General features: G+C 35.1%; 3 protein-coding genes across 3 annotated transcripts; all 3 read left to right on the top strand.

Annotated features, from left to right (window-relative positions):
* Positions 1-1,698: 1,698 nt before the first annotated feature.
* On the top strand, positions 1,699-9,960 carry LOC118753821 (the record flags this gene model as incomplete). Its single annotated transcript, XM_036488695.1, has 3 exons — positions 1,699-1,931; positions 3,269-3,574; positions 8,888-9,960. Coding segments are annotated over 3 exons (724 nt in total), but the record flags the coding sequence as incomplete, so codon positions are not given.
* On the top strand, positions 9,954-12,668 carry LOC118753819 (the record flags this gene model as incomplete). The annotated part of the gene is given in 2 exon segments (XM_036488692.1): positions 9,954-11,542; positions 11,688-12,668. Coding segments are annotated over 2 exon segments (2,058 nt in total). The 3' UTR covers positions 12,513-12,668.
* An 11,447-nt stretch (positions 12,669-24,115) lies between these two features.
* On the top strand, positions 24,116-25,786 carry LOC118753820 (transcription factor grauzone-like; the record flags this gene model as incomplete). The annotated part of the gene is given in 4 exon segments (XM_036488693.1): positions 24,116-24,293; positions 24,367-24,691; positions 24,744-25,119; positions 25,204-25,786. Coding segments are annotated over 4 exon segments (1,395 nt in total), but the record flags the coding sequence as incomplete, so codon positions are not given.
* Positions 25,787-25,895: the final 109 nt, after the last annotated feature.

Here is a 25,895-nt window from a genome sequence, read left to right as displayed (position 1 = left end):
GCACATTTCGTTATTTGCCTGGAAGACTAGCACATTTCAGATTTTTGTGTGGAAGAGGGATACGCAAGGTAGTTCATATAAGGTTGTAGCAGCCGTTAAAAAAAAAGTTACATAAATATGTATGTTTATACTATAATTATTTTTCTTCGGTCATGCTGAAAGTTTAGTGTTGTATATGGAGCCTTTTGGCCGGTTATTACAAGTAAAATAAACGTTTATTTTTCCTCCTACACCTTTCGACATTCGCGTCTTTCTCAGGGAATCTTTATTTATAAATAAATACGAAAAAACATATACATACAGTATCATATCAAGAGTACCCCGTTTCAAAGTGATATTATTTATGTTATGTTTATTTATTTACTTAAAAAACCTTCAATTAAAATAAAGTTAATTCTCTTAAAAAAATCCATATTGGCTCAAGTTTAAAGCCCAGGAGAATACTAAAAAAACTCAACAAATTTTCAACAACGCAAACGCAAATGAAATATTTTCCTTCGAAGAACTGTCCAAATATTTTCATTGGCAAAAAATTAAGATATCACATGTACGGAAAATTACAATAAAAAATAGCAAAAATCAAGTAGACATGGCAGTAAAATACGACTTTATGCAAAGCGAGGAGAAGTTGAACCTAATGAAAAAAAATGTTCAATGGTCAACCATGAAACACTGTGAATTGCCTAAAGCTTACAAGGGAAAAATACCTTAAAAAAAAAGAAAAGTGGATGATATTCAACAAATGATTAGTAAACGGTATATACCGTCTGAATTTCATGATTTTCATAATACAATTAAAGAAATATAGAATAAACGTTTGAATTTTCAATATATATTATGCTTTTATGATTTACTTTAAACCGGAGACGTGCAGTTTTCGCGGCTTAACAATCTGAAATATGCTACTCTTCCAAGGGAAAATCTGAAATGTGCTAGTCTTCCACGCAAAAATCTGAAATGTGCTAGTCTTCCACGCAAATAACGAAATGTGCTAGTCTTCCACGCAAAAATCTGAAATGTGCTAGTCTTCCACGCGAGAATCTGAAATGTGCTACTTTTCGACGCGAATAATGAAATGTGCTAGTCTTCGACGCGAATAGTGAAACGTGCTAGTCTTCCACGGTAATTTGAGATGTGCTACTCTTCGTTGGGAGCGACGATATGTATGGTCACTCTATGCATCATCGACAATCCACTGTGAACCATCTTGTTTGGAAGATGAGGATAGTACAGAACATTTTCTCTGCCGCTGTCCGGTCTTCGCCAGACTAATTTAGATGGCACATTCTTTATCGGATCTATTGGGAATGGACGAGCTACATTCTCTTTCCCTCGACAAAGTGCTAAGATTCAAAAAGGAGTACCACCCATATATCCATATCCTCTAAATCCTCTCCCTAGGCCTTAAGTACAATGGGCAATAATGCCTAAGTGCTTGAAAAAATTATTTTTGGTTTTTCCGGCCAAATAAATTTCCATTCTGCTGCTGCTGGCTTTGAACAAATTCGCCGAAATTTCATCTATTTATTGATTTGGATTCCTAAACATCCTGTATGTACTTCTAAGGTACATACTCTGGTATGTACTTCTAAAGTGGCTCGTGTCTTATTTCGCTACAGGGTGTTAGTCCTTTTAATTGCTATAAATAAAGATTTCTACGTTCATCTTTGTAAACTAATTTATTTCATTAACTTTCAGATACATTCAAATTCGTGGTAAACGACACACCGTCAGCTGTACGGAAGACCTGTCAATACAGCATCATTCCGGCGAGACTTGTCCCGTGTGTGGTGTTTATGAACCGCCTATAGTGCCACAAATGCCTACCATTATGTCACAGCAGTCGACTGGCGCTGGAGCAACAGGTGGTGGTGGTGGTGGTATTCGCACAAGACGTACCGGCCTGCTGACTGTAACAGAACGACCGCCAGGTTAGTCGGAAATTTATCGAGCTGGGATTTTGTAGCATAATATAATAGAATGAGCTTTTCTAACAGCAAATAGACATATGTACATATACATGTGCTAATAAAATTTAATTGAACGCTAGTCGTACATACTTAAATACATACATAGTATGTGTAAGGCATGACGCGCACGCGCAGGTTCGCTGCTTTACAATTATCAGCCGTTTTCGCATTTAGTTTGTATTCGAATAAATATTTGTTTACTTTTAAATTATTTTATACACTTATGGTTGCGGGAAAATAAATACGGACGCGATGTTTTAACAACTTTTAACTTTGTTTATTCAGTGCTGCTTTCTCAAGTAGCTTATAAAATTTATCTACCCTTCAAACACACAATAAATTTTTAAAGCTACTTGTGTAAACGGCTCTTAATATTTATTTATTCTTTTTAAAGTATATTATAGCTCACTATCTGACGCAAAACCATGTATCTCAAAATTTTAAACTTTGTGCAAGATTTACAAAATTCGACGAATTTAATCCTGTGTTAATCAATATTTCAAACTAATTATGCAGAATTTAAATTTTTAGAAAAAATTTGGTATGCAGTTTTATAGCAGTAACTAGAACTTGCCGTTATTTTTTGCCCTTTTTTTGCTGGCGGTGTTGCGCATTTTCCTCCAAACATATGTATAAAAAAATTTTCCAACATACTCGTACTCCGTATGGGGAAAAAATCGTGACACAGCACAAAAAAATAAATAAAAAATTACTTGAAACTTGCACTTTATTCCACTGAAATTTTAAATTTTGGTGCAATTTTTTCGAATGTTTCCAACTTTTGTAGAAAAATTTAAATTCGGATTTACATGCTTTTTGTTAGGTAATGAGCTATACTTTCATAAAAAATAATAAACATTAAATTAGCAAAATAAAAATAGCTAACAACTTGTTAAAATGTCGCATCCCTATTTACTTTCCCATCTCTGTATAGTATAAGCACCATTTTTTAACATTCGATTTTGTTTACGTTAGATCTTTATTCACAGTTTGTATTTAATGTATATCGATTTATTATTTTTCGTTGTTTTGGTTTATTAATTACATATTTCTTTTTCGTTCTCTTTTCGTTTTATATACGTTTAAAAAAATATTTGGTTTCTGCTTGGCTGTAATGTAAATTGTGTAATAAACTAAAAACCAAACAAAACGATCCTATTTTTCCTAACCTCACCATTCCTTATATCCACTGCCTCCATCATTCCAACCCCATTCTACTTGCACTCATCCTACATCATGCACCATTTGCACACCTTTTCCCTACACCGACCTACCTGCTTATGCCCTGCGTGTGACAGTGATAAGTCCTGAGCTTATACGCGAGGTGGAATCGCGCATGAATCGCAATTACTTGCCACCTGCTTTAAAAATGCAGCAACATCAATCACATCCGCACCAGCATAGCGCAACGAATCCCACGCTCAGCCAATCCCCTCCCACTGGCGCCTTTGCGCCTTACCATTCGTCATCGAGCGCCAATATTTTGCCTACCCAGGCATTAGCAAATGCAGCCATGACGGCACAAGGTCCTCCTAACGCTTCTGGAAATAGTAGGCGTGTTCATTTCAAATCCACCAACAAGCTGCCAACCGTGCAAGAAGTTGGTAAGTTCTTTTTTTAAGTTATGTTATTTTCTTTTCTTTTAACACTTTTATTTATTTGTTTAAGATTTAACTTTATGTAAGTTGATTTTATATTCACATTAACTATTTTTGTTAATTTTTAATAATCATAGCCATTAATATTGTATTACTTTTACTTGCTAATGTCAAATTATGTTTTTTTTGTATTTCTTCTACCAGCATTAGCTTTGTTACATGTTTTAATTCGCGATTATATTTTTTTGAAACCTGCGCGTTTTTTACCCTCGACAATGTGCTACCCCCTTTAAATGCGTAATAATTAAGTTATTTTTAATATATCTTTGAAAAAACAAAAATCTGTATTTGACGTCTGCTGATTCGTAGTCGACTGAAAGTGAAATTTAAATCTTAACTTGAGTTTTATATTAGATAATAAGTTATTTCGAAACTGATAGTGTCGCCACATTCGAAATCGCAAAAAAAGCAGCCAACTTTTATTTTTACGCGAAACAGCTATCTCGATCTATTTATTTTTTTTTTGCAACTCGGAAGCCGTGTGGCTTATTGCAATTGACATTGTCTAGCTTTAGCAGGAAGTAATAAGAATTTAAAATTAATTAACAGTCTCAAATATAGAATCGTTCTATCAATAGCGCCATCTAAGGTAACCTGATACCCGTGTATTAATGGGTTATCTTGACATTTATTCCGAAGGCTACCTCTCATCTATGAGCGATGTAACAAACTCTGCGAAACTGTCTATCATTTCATATGTATGTATACAGCTTTCCACAGGCAAGTTTGCACCGACCCCTACTAGGTCATCGGGTAATCATTGGCCTTAAAAACGCTGCACTTGCTTTCAGATCCTTCAATTATCTGAAAGTTCGAAGCCAATCAGTGATCAGTAATTGAATTTTTTTTTTCAAAACTACCTTAACCCTAAGAAGGTGTTTCAGTGAAATCATGTGCTTTTTCTTAAAGCGTTATCTCCCCGATAAAACTATAACAGTCCACTTAGTACGAGTACGCGGCCGCAATAAAGAAGTCAAAGCTTTTGCCGATCATACGGGTACCGTACAAAAGAAAGCCGGAATAAATCTTGAAATACAGTTCGTAGATCACTCGCATATGAGAACCCCATGCGCCATCTATTAAAAAACTCTATTATGGCATCTACGGACTGTACCTCTGAATATAGGACGATTACTATTTCCGAAGACCAATCTCTATTACAAACGAAAAATTGGAATTGCTCTATGAAACCTACATTATATTTCCACAACTAAGCGATGTGTACGGTAGCAAAATTAAATTTCTTCTTGTACTATTTAAATAGACCTCATGGACGAGTTGTTGGTACTAAGTGCGTATTGACATGCTTTGTCGTGATTGCGTATGTGGCATACTTTGTACAATTCAGCTTATCTATCAAAGCGAATCTATCACGCAAAGCGAAGCAAGCGTTTTATCTGGTGAGCGTTTATCGTGAGCTAGTGCCAGAACTTGACACCTGTCAGTTTCTAAATCATTATTAATAGAAGATACATTCATGCATTGTCCGCTGTTGCCTTCTTTCAGTGACTGTCAAACATAAATCAAATCACGCAGCTTGCTCAAATCTTTACAGGAGTTTACTAACATACATTTGTATATTAGTTGGCAGGGGCGGAGAAATTGAAAAATTATTTATCACCAAGGTCGAAAAGTTTAAGCTTTTCCTTATTCTGAGTTTCCGAGCTTAATTTTAACTAGTGTTGGGCAGTATCGATACCAAAACTACTCAGAACTCGATTCCCAAAAGGATCGACCGCACTCGATTTTTAAAAGTATCGATACTGAGTACTCCAAAGAACTCAGTACTCAAGAAAGAACTCGAAAGTACTCAGTACTCACAAAAGAACTCGAAAGTATTTAGTACTCAAAAATACTCTGATCTCAGGATCGATTCAATGTACTCAGCATTAAGTGTCGAATAGGTACTTAAAAGTACTGTGTTTTATTTACATTAACATTTTTCTGGAGAGTTTTACTTCCAGCTCTCCTTAAAGGTAAAATTAGTAAGGTAAAACAAAATCCGCGCTATCAGGAAAAGAATTTTCTTCTAATTAATTTTTGAATTCTTTAGCCTAGATCCAAGAAATTTCGAAATTTTCCATTTTATCAACGCTTAAGTTTTGGCTTATATATACCAAATGCAACTAAAACTTTCTAAAGCTAAAAAAGTGCTAGAAAAATTTGAAAAGAACTAAAGAAAGAGCTAGCTAAAGTGCTAAATCTAGCTCCAAAAGCACCAAAATGGCAACGCCGATGTGCATATTTAAAGAAAGTACTCAGTACTCTCAAAAATACCCGATCCTTAAAAGTATCGATACCAAAGAACTCGATCCTCAAAAGTACTCGATACTTCCCAACACTCATTTTAACGATCATGCATATTTTTTTTATTACAATGTATAAAGCTAAGTTCGGAGCTTTTAAGTAAACGATCAAGAAATAAATTGCTATTGTTTCGTGTGTGTGAATAGTAGTGCACCGGACCAAAAGCACAATGGTTTTTTCAACCTAGTTAATGTGATTCAAATTGAACATTTGAGAACAAATTCGTATGTATAGCAGTGACTGAACGAGCAGAGGTGCTTGCTGTTATTTGTTGGCTTCCAGCAGTACGAATGCCCTCAGCGGCAACACATAATTTGTATTTTTATTTTTCTGTGTTTTGGTTTCTCTTTATTACGAAAAAGCCTCTGTGAAGTGCAGAACCAAATCAAACGACGAAGAAAATTGATTCAAGTAGTACAGTTGGAGACACATTTATAAAGCGGCTGTAGCTGAGTGTGTAGAGATGCTTGGAGTTATTTGTTAAGGCCGTCAGAGGCAACATATTAAAATGATATTAAAAATTTTTGTTTTGTATCTCCGCATTATGAAAAAGCATCTGTGAAGTGCAGAACATAAACTTATTCAAACGAAAAATCGCCAACCAAAAGTTTGGTGAATGTAAACAAAATTGTGGTTAATATTACCAAATCATTGTTGAAAATATCAACCAAGGCATTGTTAATATTAACCAAAAATCACGTTGATTCCTTTTCAAGTTTGAATTTGGTAATATTAACCAATTTTTGGTTGATTTTTCTCTCAGTGTCCAAGGAGTTTTGACATCTGATATTTTACAGCCTACTATCTCATTTTTTTCTTACGAAATAAGGGAACGGGCATATATTTCTGTTGAAAACTAGGGTACCTTATAGTACTCTTCACAAACAAACTTTAGCAAACCATAGTAGAAAGCGTAACAAATTTCTTAAGAAGTGCTTTAGAAAATTTGGCCCAATAAATTTTTCTTTCCCCTTTATTGGTCTTTTTTTGCTCATCAAACTAAAGATATGTTTGCAAATAATAACATAAAAACAGATTTGGTATTTTTTAACACCTAAACTTCAATTGCATTGCTGCTTGGATACAAAAATTTAAAACCAATGGTTCGTCTCTACGGGAAGGCATTGGTGCTGTTGAAGAGATTAAATATAATTTATTACAAATGGGGAATAACGGGGGAATAACGAATATTACAAAAATAAAATAAAACGACCAGCGTAGATCTCTATTTGAGAATATCAAGCAACACTTCTATGTCTATTGTAATTTTTCAATCCTTGAAATAAACTTAAATAAATAAAAAAAAAACAGAACGTCAAACTGTACTTAATTTATGTGGTTTTGCGAGCTTATTTACAAGTATATTTACCAATGTTTTAGTGCTTATCTAAGCGCTTAAAATGGATTTTTTCTTGCTTATTTTTTTCGGCCGTGTTTATCACTTACTGCGTATTTCCAAACAAAAACAGTTACCTAGCAAAAAATAAAGATAAAAAAATGTACACTGCTTCTGATATTTTATTGCTATTGGAGACCAAAAACACATACAGCCTAACAAAAAAGCAGTAAGAATAAAAACTTGATTATGGCAACTTAACTTAACTTAACGTAGCTAAGAACTTAGAAAATCCAAATGAAACAGACGTCGACGTGGCATTAAGTTGCGTTAAGTTTCGGCTGTCCAAATATAAGCAACATTCATTTAAGGGAATTTTTAAGTGACATCCTCTAAGCTACGTTAAGTTGCCATAATCAGACCTTAAGAAAGGCATTACTTTCAGAAATATACGAGGCACATTGTTTTATGTTTAATAGATTTTAAAAGTAAAAAAAAGACATATTAAAGAAAAACTTCAATTTTCACGGCTCAGCAAAAGTTTCGAAATTTTCAAGAGTTTTTCAGTTTCAAGAAATAACTTTCGCAAAAATGTCGAGCTTTTTAATTAGGCTTCATAGAAAGATTTTGGGAATGTAGTTTTATAGCCCATTTAATTTAGTTAATACAGTGCAAGTAGCTAGTACTTATAGCCCAAACACAATGAAAACGACGAGCTACGGACCACGGCTGTCAAATTATTTTAACACGTAATCTTATGTAGATAATTACTTTGGCGACGACTGGGCTACGCGACGACTGTGGTTATGGCCAGATTAGATCTATTTCTATTTTTCCAGCGACAGATAAGGTTCTTCCTCTTCTTTTATGTCAAACCTATACAAATTCATGATGTCGCTGCCGCATTCAAAAAAATCATATCGTCATCGACAAAGCGTTTAGATAATGAAGGTAACAAATTGGAAGCTGTGGCCCGTAGCTAGTCGTTTTCAATGTCTTCAGAACTTTCCTAAAATCAACTGAAAACTGCAAACATCCCTTAAGTACTAACTGCTTCAAACTTGCACTTCATTACACTAGAATTGAATGGGCAACAGAAATGCACACTAAGGGCTGGTTTCTCCAATTCAACTTAACTTAGTTTAGCCAGTTTTTGGACTTAAGTCAAAAGTTAGCCTACTTTTTACGCAGCATATTCTTGACTAAGTCTAAAAAATTGGCTAAACTAAGTTAAGTTGAGTTGGAGAAACCAGCCCTAAGTCGTTCTTAGAAATCTAATTAAAAAGCACGAATGTTTGTTGAATTTTTTTTTTAATACTTCACAAGTTTGAAACCTGTGGTGGGTTTATAATTATTACACGAGGTATATAACATTACGAGGAAATGAAAATATTGCCGTTAAGTAGACATAAATTGAGCCACAGTAAATTTCTTTGAGTATAAAAAATTGTCATCTACATAAGCAAAACTTAATCATTGTAAAATGTTTCTTCTTAGTTCCTAACAGAAAACCATTTCAAGATTATCTAATGCAATATTTCTTTAACACTAATACCCATCACTATTTTCTTTGTTTGTTCTTTTACCTCCGCTTAATAACATTTCAAAAACTATAGGACGCTACAGCCCCGTAAGGCGCGCATCCGAAGGATCGAAAGCACAATTCCAAGGACCATTACAAGAGTGTCAGTATCTGCAAAAAGTATCAGCACAACGTAATTTTTTGGTTGCACCAACACCGCCACTTTCAGATAATTCAATTAGTTTACCTGGTAAGCTTTACAAAAAAAAATCAGAATAGCAATATTTTAACTTGATTCAAACATACCTAATTCCTGTCGTAATCCTCAACTTGTTTATAGATTTTTTTTTTTTAATTGTGCTAGGCATCTTAGATTGAAGGGAAATATTTGCAGTTGTCCAGCCATTACCTACTAATTATTTAATAGTTCTACAGGACTTGTGTTCAATGGAGAGCGTTCCGGAGCAACGTACAAGCTGCAGTCTCCTTGAGATAAATCTTGAGCCATATTTTCCTAAAACCTTCCTATATTTTTATTGGCGCTATAAGCGCTTAAGTAGAGCTATATGAGACCTTGCTAGGGATTAAACAACTCGGAGAGTTAGTTTCATAGGGATATATACTGCTAAAAGCGAATTTAAAATCGAGAAGGAGGAAATTTAAACTCTAATTGTCAGTTTGGGTCGAGACAAAAAACTTTGCCAATTTCCTCTCTGCTTTGAAAAATTGAGTTAGTTGTCCATCTCGAGTGGTGATAAGTTCTTTTGCGCTTAGTCCTTCTATTATATTTGTGGCCGTCCTTGCTTTCGTTGTCCGCCTATAGGTGCCGAGTAGAAGTACCTTTACAATGGTGCCTCCTCTATACGCGAATAAACCTGAAAATTCATATATATGGGCTTTTAGACTCGCTGAACCCGAATCCGAGGTCCGTTAACCTTTGTTTATGTTGTCGCTAAATCCGAATATGGGGATCCCTTGGTTCTTCAAAGTCATCTAGATGTCATGCCAAGGTCAAATTCAGAAGAAGTATATTGAATTTTCAGGTTTATTCAATGCATTTTTTGCCCTACTTTACCCTAAAATGACCTCGAACCTGACGTGATGGAGGCTAACAGACCTCGGATTTGCATTCATAACATCGGTTGGTTCAATATGGAGACTTTTTTTGTAAACCTATGTAATCTATGATATGAGCAACTTGTTCCTAGTTTTGGATTCTGAAGGGCCAGAGAGGTAGTAACTCTTCTTTGGGTAGCTTGGAACTAGACGATTGGGTCCACGAAACCTTATACGAGTAATCAATAAAAAACCAATGTTTGAATCAAGTTAATTTACAACAAAAAAAAAACTCTGAAACAAATTAAAAATATGCTTAGCTTGTTTGCACACTCAACTTATCTCCGTATTTGTATATAATCATCTATAATTATTTATCTACATACTAAGCTATTACCGCTCCTTCAAAAACTTATTTTCGTTATAGGTTCCCCCCATACATGGCAAGCCCGCTCCGCACATGATATTCCGTCGTGGTCAAGATATTGAGGTACCACCTGAAGCTGTACGAGCTCTGATGCCGCAGCTTGATCGCCTTGTCAGGGAGCATCGACTGAGCACGGATATAGCCAATAAAGTAATAGCTACTGGTATGGTGCCGCTTGACTTAGCGTCCCATTTGGGCTTGACAGCACATTCCGCAAGTGCTGCCGTAAGTGGTGGCCACCTAGAGACGGCGTCGTCTCCCATGCAACACCAAGCAATGTATAGTTTGAGTGTGTCGCCACTCTCCTTGCCAAATAGCGCTAGCGCCAGCGTTATGGGCGCCGTTAGTGGACCGTTAACGGCACCACCAACTGCATGTAGCCACAATATGGGTGCACACTCGAAACAGATGCTGGGTCAAGGTCCATACCAGCAACAGTATTTGGGTCTAATGCATCCGCAAATGCATTATCCCGGCAATGGACTGGTTGGTCAATTCAGTCACATAACACTTAGTGCGGGTGTGAGTACTTGCGCGAGTCCAGGTCAATTTAGTGGTTCAAATAGCAGTAGCGGTTGTCAGTCGCCCATTTATAGCAGTTTTAGCGGCTCATCTTCACCCAACCCCTATATGCCAGGCGCAGGGCCATTCAATCCCTGCAGTATTGTCGGCAGCGGTGGCGGCGGTGGTGGCTCATCACCACTGCATCAAATTACGAAAGGTATCTCGGTGCTTTCCACTGGCGGCGGTGGTTCGATAACACGCGGCACTTCAGCTGCCAGTGAAATAGCCTCCTCCGCAGCCGCCGCTGCTGCTGCAGCCAATCAGCCGCTAGATCTTTCCATGGATGTGTGTGCTTCGGACAGCTCTGCTGCGGAAACGCCCACGAATGCATTTGCTCAACAACATGTCAACTGGATGTTGCCGCAAGTAACTTGCTTCGATCTCAAGCCGCTAAATTTGTCGCCAGCACAACCGGTGCGGGTTGTGCCCACGCCACCTGCCTCGCCCAATCTTTGTATCATACAGGAGGAGAATGCCAATGGACAAATGTATCATACCATCACAACGGGTACGCCACATGCAGGCTGCACCGGCGGGCTAATCAACGAGGATTTGGCATCGCCATGTCAACCGTCGCATCCGCAAATATGTCTGACAGATGTGCAGGGCAGCGAGATCACGTTGGTGGCGCTGAGTTCGGAAAATAGCCGTGACAGTGACTGCGATTCGCTAGAGCCGCACACGTCTCTGATGTCATTACAGGTGAGTGGTAGCACCAAAGGGAGTAGAGTACGAATATTTTGGTAAAATTGTGGATCGCGAAAATCGCGCAAAGTCAAACTTTTTTTTGTAGAAAAAACACACATTTTCGATTACGTCCAAAATAATTACTCTATTTCTCCAACAGGGACTTATAATCACTGAACCTTCCAGCGATATGCCTTCGATTACACGTGGCATAGGACGCAAAACTAGTTTAGAATGCGCTAACGACAGCCACACGACGCGTCTAGAAAGCGATGCCAGCACGTCCAGTAATGCACAAAACGCCAGCGATTCACATCGACGCGGCAGTGATAAATCGCTTGGCTTCTCCGACGATTCACTAAGTAATGATTCAAACAATCTCTCACCCTGTCAAGAGCCTTCCGCTAGCTCCGGCTTCAAATCGGACTCACATTCCGAGATTGGCGATCATACCGAGGGACATTTATCACCCGATTCCATTTGCGATTCACGACGCATGTCAGAAGAGATGTGCTACGAAGTGCCGTTGCCGCATGAATGCTCCAACCTTGACCCGACACGCATACTGGAGTTGGTCAAACAAACCATTGACCAAACGATGCCACCAAAAGGTGCAGTCCTGCACAAAGGACTGCCGGAAGAGTACGTTGGTAGCGCGAGCGTAGCTGGAGCAACTGGTGAGACGCGCATAAGTAACGCCAGCGAATCATCAGCGACATCGATGGACACAAGCAGTAGCACGTCAGGCTACTGTGGCGGCTTTGGCGGTACCGTTGGAGGTGGCGGTAGCACAAGTACAAATCTTAGCTTGGAGTACTCGGGCGGCCTACAAATCGAGTTGCAAGTGTGTGAAGGCCGCAGCCGTGACAATCAAACGGCTGGCAAAGGTATCAAACTGCGACGCATCTCGGGCGATCAATTCGAATATGGCAAATTGTGTCAGCAGTTGATTAACAAGTTAACCATGCAGCAGGTAGCCGGTTAAGTACAAGTGCAAGTAAAAAGAATTGTAAGCGTGAGTAAACCGTGAGCACTTTGGATGTACATACCTACATATGTATGTATGTAGTATGTGCATAGCATTTATGGTAGCACGTGGCGTGGCGTATAAGTAAGGCGTGTAAATCAGGAGCGTGTAAAAGACATAAGTAGAAAATAGACACTACTGTTGAACGTTGAATAAACGTTAGTACAAAATCGCAATCGTACACACAAGTCAAAGCGTTGAATTCTGTAGATTTCCAAAAATCCGTATGTACATATATATAACTAAGTACGTGTGTATTAGATTAACAATTTTAAATCTTTATTCCTCTAAATGTGCGTGCGTATGTATGTATTTTTTTGTTATTATATATTTAAGAATTACCGGAACTGAACAGATTTTTAATCGATCGATGTTAGTGTTTGTATGCAATTAGCGCGCTCTGCGAGATTTTAAAGCGAAAGGCAACCAGCGGTAGTTGCATTAACACATACCTAAATATGTATGTAACTGTAATTAGTATGCAATTTAGGGACGAATTAGCTTAACAGAAGAACTAAAAAACATGAAATGATATATGCATCCATTTACATTAGAGCGGGTCAATTTTTTTACTATGCGCGTATAGCCGTGTAATTCTAAGCAAATTTGTCGAAGAAGCCATGTGTCTAACATCAATTTGGAGTTGGCCAAATTACGAAAATAGGTTTGGAATAAAATGTAAAAATTTCTACTATTGCGCCCTCTGGTGGAAGTCCTAAAAAAGGTTAGGTGCAGAAACCGATTTCTCATACCAAAACCCCCTATAGCAAGTTTGTGTACAAAATTTAAGCACTTTTTTACGAGACTACAGCAAAATGGTAAGAAACCCATTTTCGCAATATGGCAAACTCCAAATGGATTTTAGACTAGACCCATGGTTTCTTCGAAAAATTTGCTTAGAATTACACGTAAAATCTTTTTGGGCTATGCGCTTATAGCCGAAAAAATCTCCCATACATATTGACCAGCTTTAATGTACATAATATGTACATAAGAATGCATAACTCTCTATATAAAAAAATCGGTGCTGTTTTTCTATCGGAAATATAAAATCTATTCTATTTTAAGTCTTCCGCCAAAATATTTTAGAAAAATATTAAGATTTGCGTGAGCTGAACCTTTTTGAAAATTCCTCCAAAAATCTGCTTTTTTATAATAATTATTTTTTTAATTTTTTTTAAATCACCTTACATGTTAAATGAGTTTGAGCTTAAAAGGTGTGAATGAAAATGTTTAAAAGATCCTATCAACGTAACGAAAATAAAGTAATTTTTGGGTTTTTTCAAAACGGTCTAGCTCACATAAATCTTAATATGTTACCGAAATATTTTGCGGAAGTCTTAGAATATAATAAATTTTATAATTCCTTTGGAAAACCCGCAACGTATTTTGGTGATGCACCCTTATGTACATAGATATATTTATATTTAATTTCTTTTTTACAACAGCAAATCGCTTTTTTTGTAAATATAAATTCTAAATTATAAATACGCGGTAATAACCCAAATCCATGTTATTAAGTACATATACATATACTATATATGTATGTATTTATGTATAGAGTTCCAAAAGTACCCAGTCTGTAATTGCACAACACTTCTTTGTAAATATGTGAACGCTTCCAGGCAGTACTTACTTTTGGAAGTTCCGTTAGAAGATTACCAGTATTTAGCGGTAGCCAAAGTGGCAGAGACAGTTCTTCATAGCGTGGTATCACAAATAGAAAGGATTTGCCCTAGGGGAAACTCATTCCCTGCTGAAGTCGAAAACCAGAAGTCTGATGAGCTGATGTGGTGATCTCCGAAATAACAGCTATAATTTCTAGCGCTTAGACTTTGTTGCTCTTTCAATTTTTTCTGAAAATAAATTTTGGTATAAAGCTGAATAATTTGTTGAAGTAAATAGCTGTTTTTTGGTAATTAAGATAGTAGGTATTATGTACCAATAATACACGGGAAAATGAAGTCTTTGGAATTTTTCCGCTGTCATCACCCAGAATTATGGAAAATAAAAAAAATAGGAAACCCATATTTTTTTTTTTTGAAATCGGTTAAAACTCTTTAATGATGCCACCAGGACTTTAAATTTTTCCATGTAAATATAATTTTTCGTGCAACTGTTATAACACCGTTAAAAATAAAATAAATATTTTTTTTCGAATGAAATAATTTCCCTTTAGAAATCTTCGAAAACAATTAGGATACATATTTTACTTAAAAATTTTATCAACTATTTTTACTCCAAAAATCGGGGGAACGAACCGAACCGAATCATTTTTTGGAGTGATTTTTGGTTCGGTTTTGGGATTTTAAAATAAAAACGGTTCGGTTCGGAGCCCGAAAAAAAGCGACGGTTCGGTTCAAAACCGGTTTGCAGCCCTGATTTTTACAGTTCGTGCGTGATTCGGTTACGAATACATAAATAAGAGATAAGACTATCGGCTATAAGTTCCGTCATTGCGAGAGTCGTGTCGAATGCAAGTCGTTTTTCGAGAGTCAAATCGTATCGAAAATATCATGTCATTGGCTAAAATTTCCACTCGACTAGTGTATTAAAACGGAAAAACTTGGCAGCACTGCATAGTTTTCGACGATTTTCGTCGTTTACTTATTTCAGCACGACAGTAGGCAATGCCAATGTTGCCAAGTCGTACAATTCAATTTGAAGATTTCTGAAGTGAAATATTTTTATTCTATCGAAAAATATTTAATTTTAACGATTGTATAGCAGTTCTATACAAAAAGAATTTTCTTGTAAAATACATGGGAAACTTCAAAGCTCTGGCAGCACCAATAAATGTTAACCAATTAAAAAAAAATACTGGTCTCCTTATTTTCAATATTCTTCTGTTCTGGGAGGTGGCTGGGAAAAAAGGGGACGACGAACTCGATTAACAACCATTCGCACTTTAGGAAAATTAATTTTTATTTCGAAAAGGAATGTTTAACGCCTTTAACTACCATTAGTGCTCGTCTTCGTATGAACATTAGGGCGGGTAAATTTTTTTTCGACTACAGGCGTGTAGCATAGGAGGATTCTACGTGTAATTATAAGTAATATACAAACATGCATATGTATATACATATTAACATGCGTTTATATTCTCGTCGCGAAAAACTATTTTACATAAATTGTGCCACTGGAGAAATGAGTGGGAATGTACATAAATATATACATACTTAAAAAACTGTTATTATTGTACAAAAATACAATTAAACTAGAAAATTTTAACTCCTCGAAACGTAATCGAAAAAGTATATTAATAAAATTTCCTCTAGAAAATACGCTAAATATTGTAAAATAGCAAAACAAATAAACATAAATGTGTTCTTCGCCTGAATTCAGCACCTCAAATGCAATTTGCACGCTATATATTCAAAAATTGTAACAAAAAATTTTAAATCTGTACTAAGTAAGAAATAGTAACAATCGATAATGAAAGTAAAACTAGGGAGAATGCACAAAATCGTTGTAAGGTCGAATTATAAATGTTAAGTATGTATGTTTATTAGGAAAAAAGGCGCCTGCTAGAAGCGCAGCCCTTAATATTAAGAATTGATGGTCGCTCATCGCGAATTTCTACTTTCGGTATAAATAACACAGGAAAGACATTTTTTTCAACATTAAAAATTTTGTAACTCGTTTTTAGGTCAACGTATCGAAATGAGCGATATATGAACATATATTTTGACAATTGAAGGCTGTAAACAAGTATCATATGATTTTAATTAAACGCAATCCTCGGTGAAATGTTAAATCTTATTTACTTACTTTTTTTTAATTTTATAATCTTTAATTTTGTTTTCTCCTTGGTTGTTTTATTTTAGAAAAAAGATCATATAACATAAATTATTAAGTTATCAAGTTTAACATTGTTTTTTTTTTATCGTATGGAAGAAAACAACTGACACCGTCAAGAAAAAAATAGCCAATAAAACGGCAAGTCTTGGGTACTTCAAACTTGTATCTTGTTATACTAAAATTGAGTGCGCTACCAAACTGTATACTCAGAATCTAAGAAGTCGAAATTTTTACGAAAGTTTGGTTGTTTTTTTTTTAATGTGCACAAAGTTTAATTTTTGGATTTATACGGTTTTTGTTAAAGAGTAGAGTATATTTTTATAAAAAAAAATATTTAAACTTAAAATCAAATAGTGTTTTTTTGTATTTGGCAGTTAATTGAAAATTAAATTTAAAAAATAAAAGATTAATAGTCAAAACTTGTCAATCTGTGGGTGGTGTATAATTGTGATATACACTTTATTAAGCTTTACGCTTCAGGATTTGTTAAATAATGTTTTTTTTTCATAGAAATTTAAAAAAATGTTATGACATTTAGTGTTTAGTTTTAATATTTTACCGAAAATTTAAATTTTGTATATGTTTGGCTTAAGCGATGGATAACTTTTGTTGGAGGAAATTTATGGAAAATTCATAATGCTGAATACACACGAGGCAACAGTTGAAGCAACCTGTTTTTCCTCTTCAATACACACGAGGCAAACGTAGAGACCATCGTACAGTTCCATAAGTAAAGTAACTCTTCTTCTTACCGTTTTCTCTGGCAGGCTGTAGGTGTGTGTTTGGCAGCCTATTGGTGGGTTTTTGGTTAGTGTATTGGTGTTTCTAGTTCGGTGTGTTAAATAGTGTATTTTGAATAAATTGTAATAGAAATAAAATAAATTGTGATAGAAAGGAAAGAAATTGTAAAAGATAAGAGCACATGCCAATAAATAGGTGATCTCAGCTATAAGCATTTTTTGACTATCAGCTGATAGTGTGTTTACTTATGAAACTGTACGATGGTAGAGACAGCCAACTCAAAATTGCGGCAACATGAATTTCAATGAGCAACAATGCTACATAGGAGGCAACGATCGAAGTCCTGATTGCTTCAACGGTTGTGTCATGTGTACTCAGCATAAGATACTTTTTTTACGTTGACTTAAAAACGAGTTATAAAATTTACAAATTAAAAACAACATAATGGCTCTGTTATTTATGGAAAATAAACACTCGCGATCTCTAAATATTAAAATTAGATGCCGCGTTTTTGACAGGCGTCTTTTTTCACTGTCCCGAAAATATTTCACAAGAGATTTTGCAAAAAATAGTCGATTTTTTTTAATCAGTCTAATTTATATATGTATGTATGTATACGCCCTGCCGAAAATCTGACTAGCCCAGAACTAGCATAGAACTAGACCTTTTGCCGACAGTACTAGTTCTAGCTCAATACCCAAGCAATACTTTCAATTGTCTAGTTTTACACGACGATGTCATTAGCGGTGGCAATTGTCGCCCAGTGCATTACTTTGGATATTTTTTTTTTTAACGTTTTTTCTTTTCTTTTACAGATTCAATTTTTGTTACATATTTTATTTAAAAAAAAAAATATGGTAAGCTGCACGCAACAATTTAAATTTATTAAATTTTAAAACTCACAACTTTCTCCACCGCGATTTGAGCTCGTGACCAACGATGCTTGAGTCGGAGGTATTCTCGCTGAGCTACTTTCGTATTGTACGAGTAGTGAGCATTTGCTCATTTACACCGCATGTTTCAACTGTCCCGCTCTGCATCCGTTTTTCCTAGTTCAGAGGTAGTTCTCATATATGTAATTGTCAGACTGTTCTTAAATTTTACTGCAGGGTAAGTACATACATATGTATGTATGTATGAAGTAGGAGAGGTATAAGTACAGCTAGGATATTTTACTTATAAATTTCTCAAGCGGGATAATGAAAACTAGTTTTACATACATATGTACATACATACACATAGAGTAGTTGCTAAAATAAAAGAGACTTGTCATTAGGCAAAGTGGAAATAGAAAAAATTAGAGAGTTATGGCCATTTTATTTGAATATGTATAACAAACGATGGGTTATACACTGTTCCATTAAATTAAGTCAAATCTCATAAACAAAATTGAAAAACGTTAGAGTTATGAAAGAAAACTTAATGGTACCAAATAAATTATATCATAAATTTATGTGAGTATATATACCAGATATATATGCAATGCCGATAAATATTTTTCGTACAATTTGGCCACCATCAAAGAACGCAATCTTTTCAATCTGTTACTTTCTATTAACACAGTCCAACAAATTTAAAATTTTTTACGCAGCAATACATTATTGAATGTGAATCTTATGCAAAACCATTTTTCGTTAAACAAAGTCATATTCCAGCACATTCGAGTTCGGTTTAATTTGAGCATCGCAGATTCATGTGCCTTATGACCACCAAACAACTGTACGTTCTTCATTTACAAATAGCTCACGTTTTTAAATTTTTGCAAGTTAACGAGCCTGTTTATTAAATGCAATAACGCGCAACAATCCCGCTTGTAAACATTTTTTTCAGTAAGAATTTGCAACTTCGCCTCCAAGAGAACTGCCACTTTGGGCTCTCACTGCACGAACGCGATTTAACAGAAGTCATGATAATTCGTACAAATGTTTCGGTCCACGAATACATAGAACTTACATTACAAACATTTGTAAATCAAAATAACTAAAATTTAGAAAAAATTCATACTGCTTCGAGATATGTCGAAATAATGTGCACATTTAAAGCAGAGCGGTCACTCACTTATTTTTTTTATTTTCCACTCCTACTTTGACGCCTTCATTTGCCACTTACTGTATTTAATTTTTCGTTCAACTCTTTTAAGTCCATTTTGCCTAAGTGAAATTAACTTTCAAACCGCAAGTGGTCGGTAATGTCAAGTACTCCCATATGTACAAATTTTTCAAAATTGCAAACAGACTTTTGCAGTCGAAATAATAATGATTCAAGAGAATGAGAGAACTTAACATGAGAACTTAACAATTTTTTGAAAACCAAGGCGCCATGGACTTGAATGTATTAAATGGAATAAGTAGGATAAAAAAAATTTAGTATACATATTCAATATTATTCACTTTCCGAAACATTTTCTTGTATGTATGTATGTATCGCAACTTTTTTTTTATTTTAATTTCCTTCTTTTTTATGCGAAACGTTATTACATATTTTTATAATTTTTTTTTAATCATTTAGAGGTCGCGACCTGTCATTTTAGGTCAAAAGGTACAGGTTTGTAGATTTATCAGTTTTTGAATAACTAGTTTTGATTCAATTTTAAACATCGAACATGTTGAGAGAAGAAGATTTATAGGCCTTTAAAATGAAGTATAATAATCTGTTGTCAAACTTGGATTGTCGGGATTTTTCATCGGGAAAATTAAAAAAACAAAAACGTTTTTTCTTAATTTTTTATGTTTTGACCATCACTAATTTTCACAATTACAAAATATATATAAAAACTATCTAAAATTAAATCTATTTCAAAATAACCTGACAGCTCATTTATTGCAATCGCATAAAAATTGTCAAAGTTAGGCGAAATTTCTTAAACACGGCCTTGAATTTTTATTATGTATGTACCGGAATTTCAGATTTTTTGAGCAGTGTGGCTAAGGAATTCATCAAAATTTAATCAAAATAAGTATATACAATCGTTTTTTAGCAAAAAAGTGGTTTTTCAAGAAGTTTTAGGAAAATGGGTTCACCGCTCACGTATATGATCTATTCGTATCTCAAAAACGAATTGATCGATCTGGACTAAATTTGTCATACACATTTGGCTTAGGCTCTTCAAGCGCCATATTGAAAATTTTTGAAATCGTACAAAAACCACTGGCTCCACCAACGTAAAGGTAATATCAAAAAGCTCAAGCTAACTAGCTATATTTTCGGGGGAGTAGGTTTTGTCCGATCTCAAAAATATTCAAGACGGTACTTAAGGAGTTTAAGCACAATGTGTATACCAGATTTGGTCGAGATCGGTCAAGTAGTTTTTGCGATACGCATATATCATATAATATAAAGCCACTTTTTTGCTAAAAAGCGATTGCATATATCAATTATGAATAAGCATTGATGAAATTCTTAGCCACACTGCTCAAAAAATCGAAAGTCCGGTACATACACAACATAAATTCTAAGCCGTATTTAAGAAAAGTTGCCTAACATCGACAATTTTTATGCGATTGTAATAAATTGGGTATCCGTTTATTTGAAAATAGATTTAAATTTTGATATTACGACATATTTTGAAATTGTGGAAATAAGTGATGGTCAAAACTTAAAAAAAAAAATAAGAGAAAATGTTTTTTTTTTTTTTTTAATTTGCTGGATGAAATATCTCGACAATCCAGGACAACAGATTATTATACGCCTATAAATTCTCTTATCAAAACGTGTTTGACCTTTAAAATTGAATGAAAACTAGTCAATCAAAAACTGATAAATCTACAAAACCATGCTTTCTGACCTAAAATGAAAGTCGCGACCTCTAAATGACTTTTAAAAATCTATAAAAATATGTAATAATATTTCTCATAAAATGGAAGGGAATTAGGGGTTAGGGTCTTGAAATTTAAAAAAATAAATAAAATTCGATGGGCACCCTAATGTATTTGTAACTAAGTTAATTCAATTACATAATTGCGATAAAAAATGCATATGATGGCGTAACATAAAGGCACTAGCATGGTTTAAGAAACTATTTAAGACAGTAGAAAATATACATACTTACGCATAAAATAAATAAACTCTTATAAAAATATCAAATGTACATACAAACATGCATATGTACATATGTATGTGCATGTGCAGATAGGTGTATGTCAATATATTAACAGCAGTAAGAATGAATATAGCATTCCAGCTTAGCGAAATATTTCACTAATTTAATGAAAATATAGTTGTGTTAATACTTTTTACTTATAGTAAATGTAACATTGCCGTATTCATTGGCAAATATCTTATACTATCTATTTAGTTGATATATAGTTTTATTTTTGTTGTTTATTAGCTATTTTACTTCTTTAGCCAGCCGAAGTCGTTTCGAGCACTTGAAAGACTCCCGCTCCATTAAAAAAAAAAAATCATGCAATGCAGGCAAGCAACCCTACAAGTGCATAAATAGGCACATACAAAAAATAACGTTTAAGCTTATTTTAATGCCTATGGTCAACCGCAGTATTCATAAGTTAAACAATTTACCAATTACATACATACATACATACATACGTAAATAGTGCCCATTTTCAAGAGCTCCTTTTACATACATACATACTTATGGAAGTAAGAAATGTTTGTTTTAATGATGGTTAGTTCGTTTTTATTTAAAACTTTTTTAAAATTTAAATTTTTTATTTGATTTAAGTTAGTTTGTTTTTTCTATTTCTATACAAAAAAATGTGCGCTAATAAAAACTGCTATGTATATCCATACATACTACATATTTAGTACATACTAGCTTATTTTAAAACAGACTTACATACACACATACATATGTATGAATGTACATGTGTACATTAGATTACAAAGAAAACTAAACACCATCATGTAACGATTGTGGAATGAAAAATTAAGAGAAAACGCATACGTTGTTTAAATTATATACATATATTGACATACATACATATATGTACATATAATGTATGCATATGCATATATGAAGACTGCTGTGATTTAAATTATATTAATAGAAATCTTATTATGTATAATAACAATTACATATAAAATTATAAATCTCTAAATTTATGTCTTTAATAAATTACGAATTCTAAAATCTATATACATATGTGGTTCTCATAAATGGTATGCATCGGCGTAGCCAGAATGAATTTTAGGGGGGGAGGGGGGGAGGCTCGACCCTATTAAGCTGGCATTTCAGGGTACTATTTTATATATATATATAAGGAAAATTTGAAAGTTAGGGGGGGCTCGAGCACCCCAGCCCCTACCTGGCTGCGCCCATGATGGTATGTATTGAAGTCGAAACTTCTTACGTGAAAACAGTAGCAATGGCATGCCTAAAAACGAGCGAGTAGGAAACTGACAGCTTTTTTGCGTAGTTTTGTACGAAAACATATCTGTGTCGGAAGCGAGATAAAGTATTAATGGTGTTCTTTGAAAGTTATGGAACAAATATTGTTAACGAAGCGATATTCTGCCGAAATCTGCAATAAAATCTGCGTTTTTCAAACTTTAGTCCTACAATTTCCACGCCCACTTTTAGGGGTTTGTCGCCTAAAAAAAATTTTGCCGTACAAATATTATACCTGGAAAGGTCTTCTGTCGGAATGCGCAATAAAATTTTACTTTTTGCAAAAACCCGATGTTTAACACCTTACCAAATACATATATCTTAACATAAGTTTTCGAAAAAAAATTACATAATAATTGTTGATTCTCATCAACTAAACCATCTCGTCGAAAATAAAAATATTTCACAAATAGTTCTTGAAAACCCCCCATTTCTTTGAACCACGTTTTTATAGAGAATTAAACAAGGATTACGATGGTATAATTTTAAATCCCTAATTTACTGGGCTTCACTTTGCAAATCAACTTCAAAAAGTTCAACTGTTAATAGCTAAGTTAGCTTTAGGACAATCTTGACCACCTTTAATATAGAAATGCTAAGCCCGTTTCTTAGCTTTAAAATTACGTTAAGATGAAGTCTCTACGATCAGCAGAACCCGAGATATAACGTTTTGAAGAAGTACATGATTAGTCAGAATCACGAAAAAATTCAAACTTTGGACAGATCATATCTCAGAAGAAAAAAGAGAGGGAAAAAATCCTCGATTCATGTATAGAACCCACAAAAAAGATTTTAAGTGAATCGGAGACATGATATAATTTATTTTTACGAAATCCGTCAGACTTAAAAAAGAATGGCTCATATACCTACATATGTACATATTTATATTTTTATCCAATGCTTTATATGAAGGAACAAAAAAGAATGTTTGCTGCCCCTTATCGGGAAACTTGGGTACGGTTTAGTCAAAGGATTTTTTGTGAATTTTGATGTGGGTTTTGCGCAAAAATACTGTGCATGGCGTAGCCGGAGTTATGTACACCCTGCTTCTCTTGAATAGATGCACATACAGATCTGAGGTCATGTCTGGATTTTTGGGTATCGGAGTTTCTTTTTGATCTCCTATTGAACAATGATCAATTTCCAAGGAATGTGGTGAAAATGGGGAAAACACCTCTATTAGTTTGGATTTTATTCCACGTTTCATCAAAGTACACGAAAATTATGCTTTTTATTTTGATTCACTTAAATAGACACGGTGGCCTTAACACAAGGGAAGCACCAGATTAAGCCAACAAAAGTATACCATTCATTTTAGTTCTACTATATAACACTTTTACTATTAGATACTACATCCTTAATTCCAATGTATGGAAAAAAAAAAACCCTATCCGGAAGACATTTCTAGAGGCGCTTTGAAAAATTAAGGATATCTCGCTGCTTATCATTTCAATCACCGAAAAGAAGTCCAAAACACCGTCTTCGAAAAGACAGTAACGACGGCAATTGTCTTTGTGTGAGTGTAGTAGTGAAAAAGTGTGAATGTGTTGATATTGCCTTGGCAAAAGTGTCTCATGTAAACGCCGGGTTATTGATCTTGCATTACAGCCGATAACATCGGTAGTCTTAAAACGTCGATAGTCTTTTTGTAAAACAAAAACCATCGATATATCGGTAGTACGGTCGATAATTTTCCACCTCTACAAAACGGCCATCGTAATAGTTTCGTTTTTAATAAAATGTTATGTCGGGTTTGCTTGAAAGAAGCGGAATGCTGTTTAGAAATATTTGATGCCAATGGAGAACAACTGGGGATTGCGGGCATACTAGAGCGGCATTTTTGGTTTTATGTACATAATTAATAACTTTCGGGCAAACAAATTATTCCTCCACTTACATAGATTTAATTATCATTTGCACTAGCTCCTTCCGACTGACACCATTTCAACAGCGATATGTCGCTTATGTTGGCAGAAAGTAAGTGAATTCCATCAGTTCTATTTAGCAGTGGAAAAGGCACAATTCCTTTTGAACAGGACCGACGTGAAGCACGGAGCAGTTAGCCGAGTTGAGAATGAAGAGTTTGTCGAAAGTTCGTATCAAATAAAGGAAGAAGAGTGTTTGGAACATCTACTTCAGACCGAGCAAGCTGAGGAAACACTTAATCCTTTGGCTGTACCGGAATGTGAGGATTGTGCGGCAGAAAGTAAGGTCAAGGAAGAGTTAAATGTTGAATTAAACTTGGCAGGTGAGTTTTTGAATAAGTTTTTGTATATTACGAACATTGTATCATTCTTCAGAAGAAATTACTCCATGTACTGGCAAAGTCGGACAGAAACGAAAGAGTGTTCGCGGAAGGCCTCCAGGAGACAAAGAATTCAAAACTGCGGCAGAACACGATAACGGTGATAATGAATTTGATAATGATGAACAGGCAAAACCAAAACAAAAGGTTATCAAATCAAATTCACAAGACGCCGCCATTGTGAAAAAACACATTGTCCTGGGTTGTGATCTATGTGCGTTTGTTGGTGAAGATTTCTTTGCAATAAGCAAACACTTTCGATTACAGCATCCTAACATTAAAGCGTACATACGTTGTTGTAATAAAAAGTTTACGCAACGTTGTAGAGTTGTGCAGCACGCGTATAAACACGAGGATCCTCATTTTTTTAAGTATGACAACTGCTTTCAATTTTAAATATGCATACATGCGTAGTTTCGTCATTTTTGCAGCGTAAAAATTATTCCCACTTTTAGGTGTCAAGAATGTCAAAGAGTATTTTCCGATAGTACAACTTTAAGATCTCATATGATTAGCGCGCATGCACCTGAAGAAGAACTGAACTTTGCCTGCGACCAATGCCCAAAAAAGTTCTCGCGTAAATATTTGCTAGAATTGCACCGTCCTTCGCATGTGCCCAAGAGCGAGCACGCATTCGTTTGCGATCAATGTCCAAGTAGTCGTTTCGCTAGCAGCCGCTTGTTGAAAATTCACATTAGTATGCAGCATCGTCGGGCAAAGCGCGTTTGCCATGTATGTGCCAAAGAGATACGCAGCAAAGCCGCATTTGAAAAGCACCTACGCGTACATATCGGAGATAGTGAACCCCGAATAAAATGTCCAAGGCCAGACTGCGATCGCTGGCTTAAAGATGCAGAGAATTTACGGCATCATATGAAACGGCACAGTGTCGAAGGGCAGGTACTCACATGTAAGGAATGTGGGCGCACTTATAAGAACCGTCCAGCGCTTTATAGTCACATGTTCTATGTGCACCCCAAAGAAGTATTCGCATGCAAACAATGCAATAAAACATTTAAAAAGGCGATTTCTTTGCGAGTAAGTGATTCTAATTATATATAAACACCCCTATTCTGGTTGTCGTAAGTCGTTCCCATCGACAGTCGTTCGTTGAATTATGTCGTAAATGAAAACATGAAAGACAAAT

The sequence above is a fragment of the Rhagoletis pomonella genome, unplaced genomic scaffold (assembly GCF_013731165.1).
Source record: "Rhagoletis pomonella isolate Grant_MI unplaced genomic scaffold, Rhpom_1.0 Rhpom_scaffold_02885, whole genome shotgun sequence".
In the NCBI taxonomy this organism is placed as follows: domain Eukaryota; kingdom Metazoa; phylum Arthropoda; class Insecta; order Diptera; family Tephritidae; genus Rhagoletis; species Rhagoletis pomonella.
The sequence above is the reverse complement of the archived record's forward strand: the minus strand, read 5'-3'. Positions and strand labels throughout refer to the sequence as shown.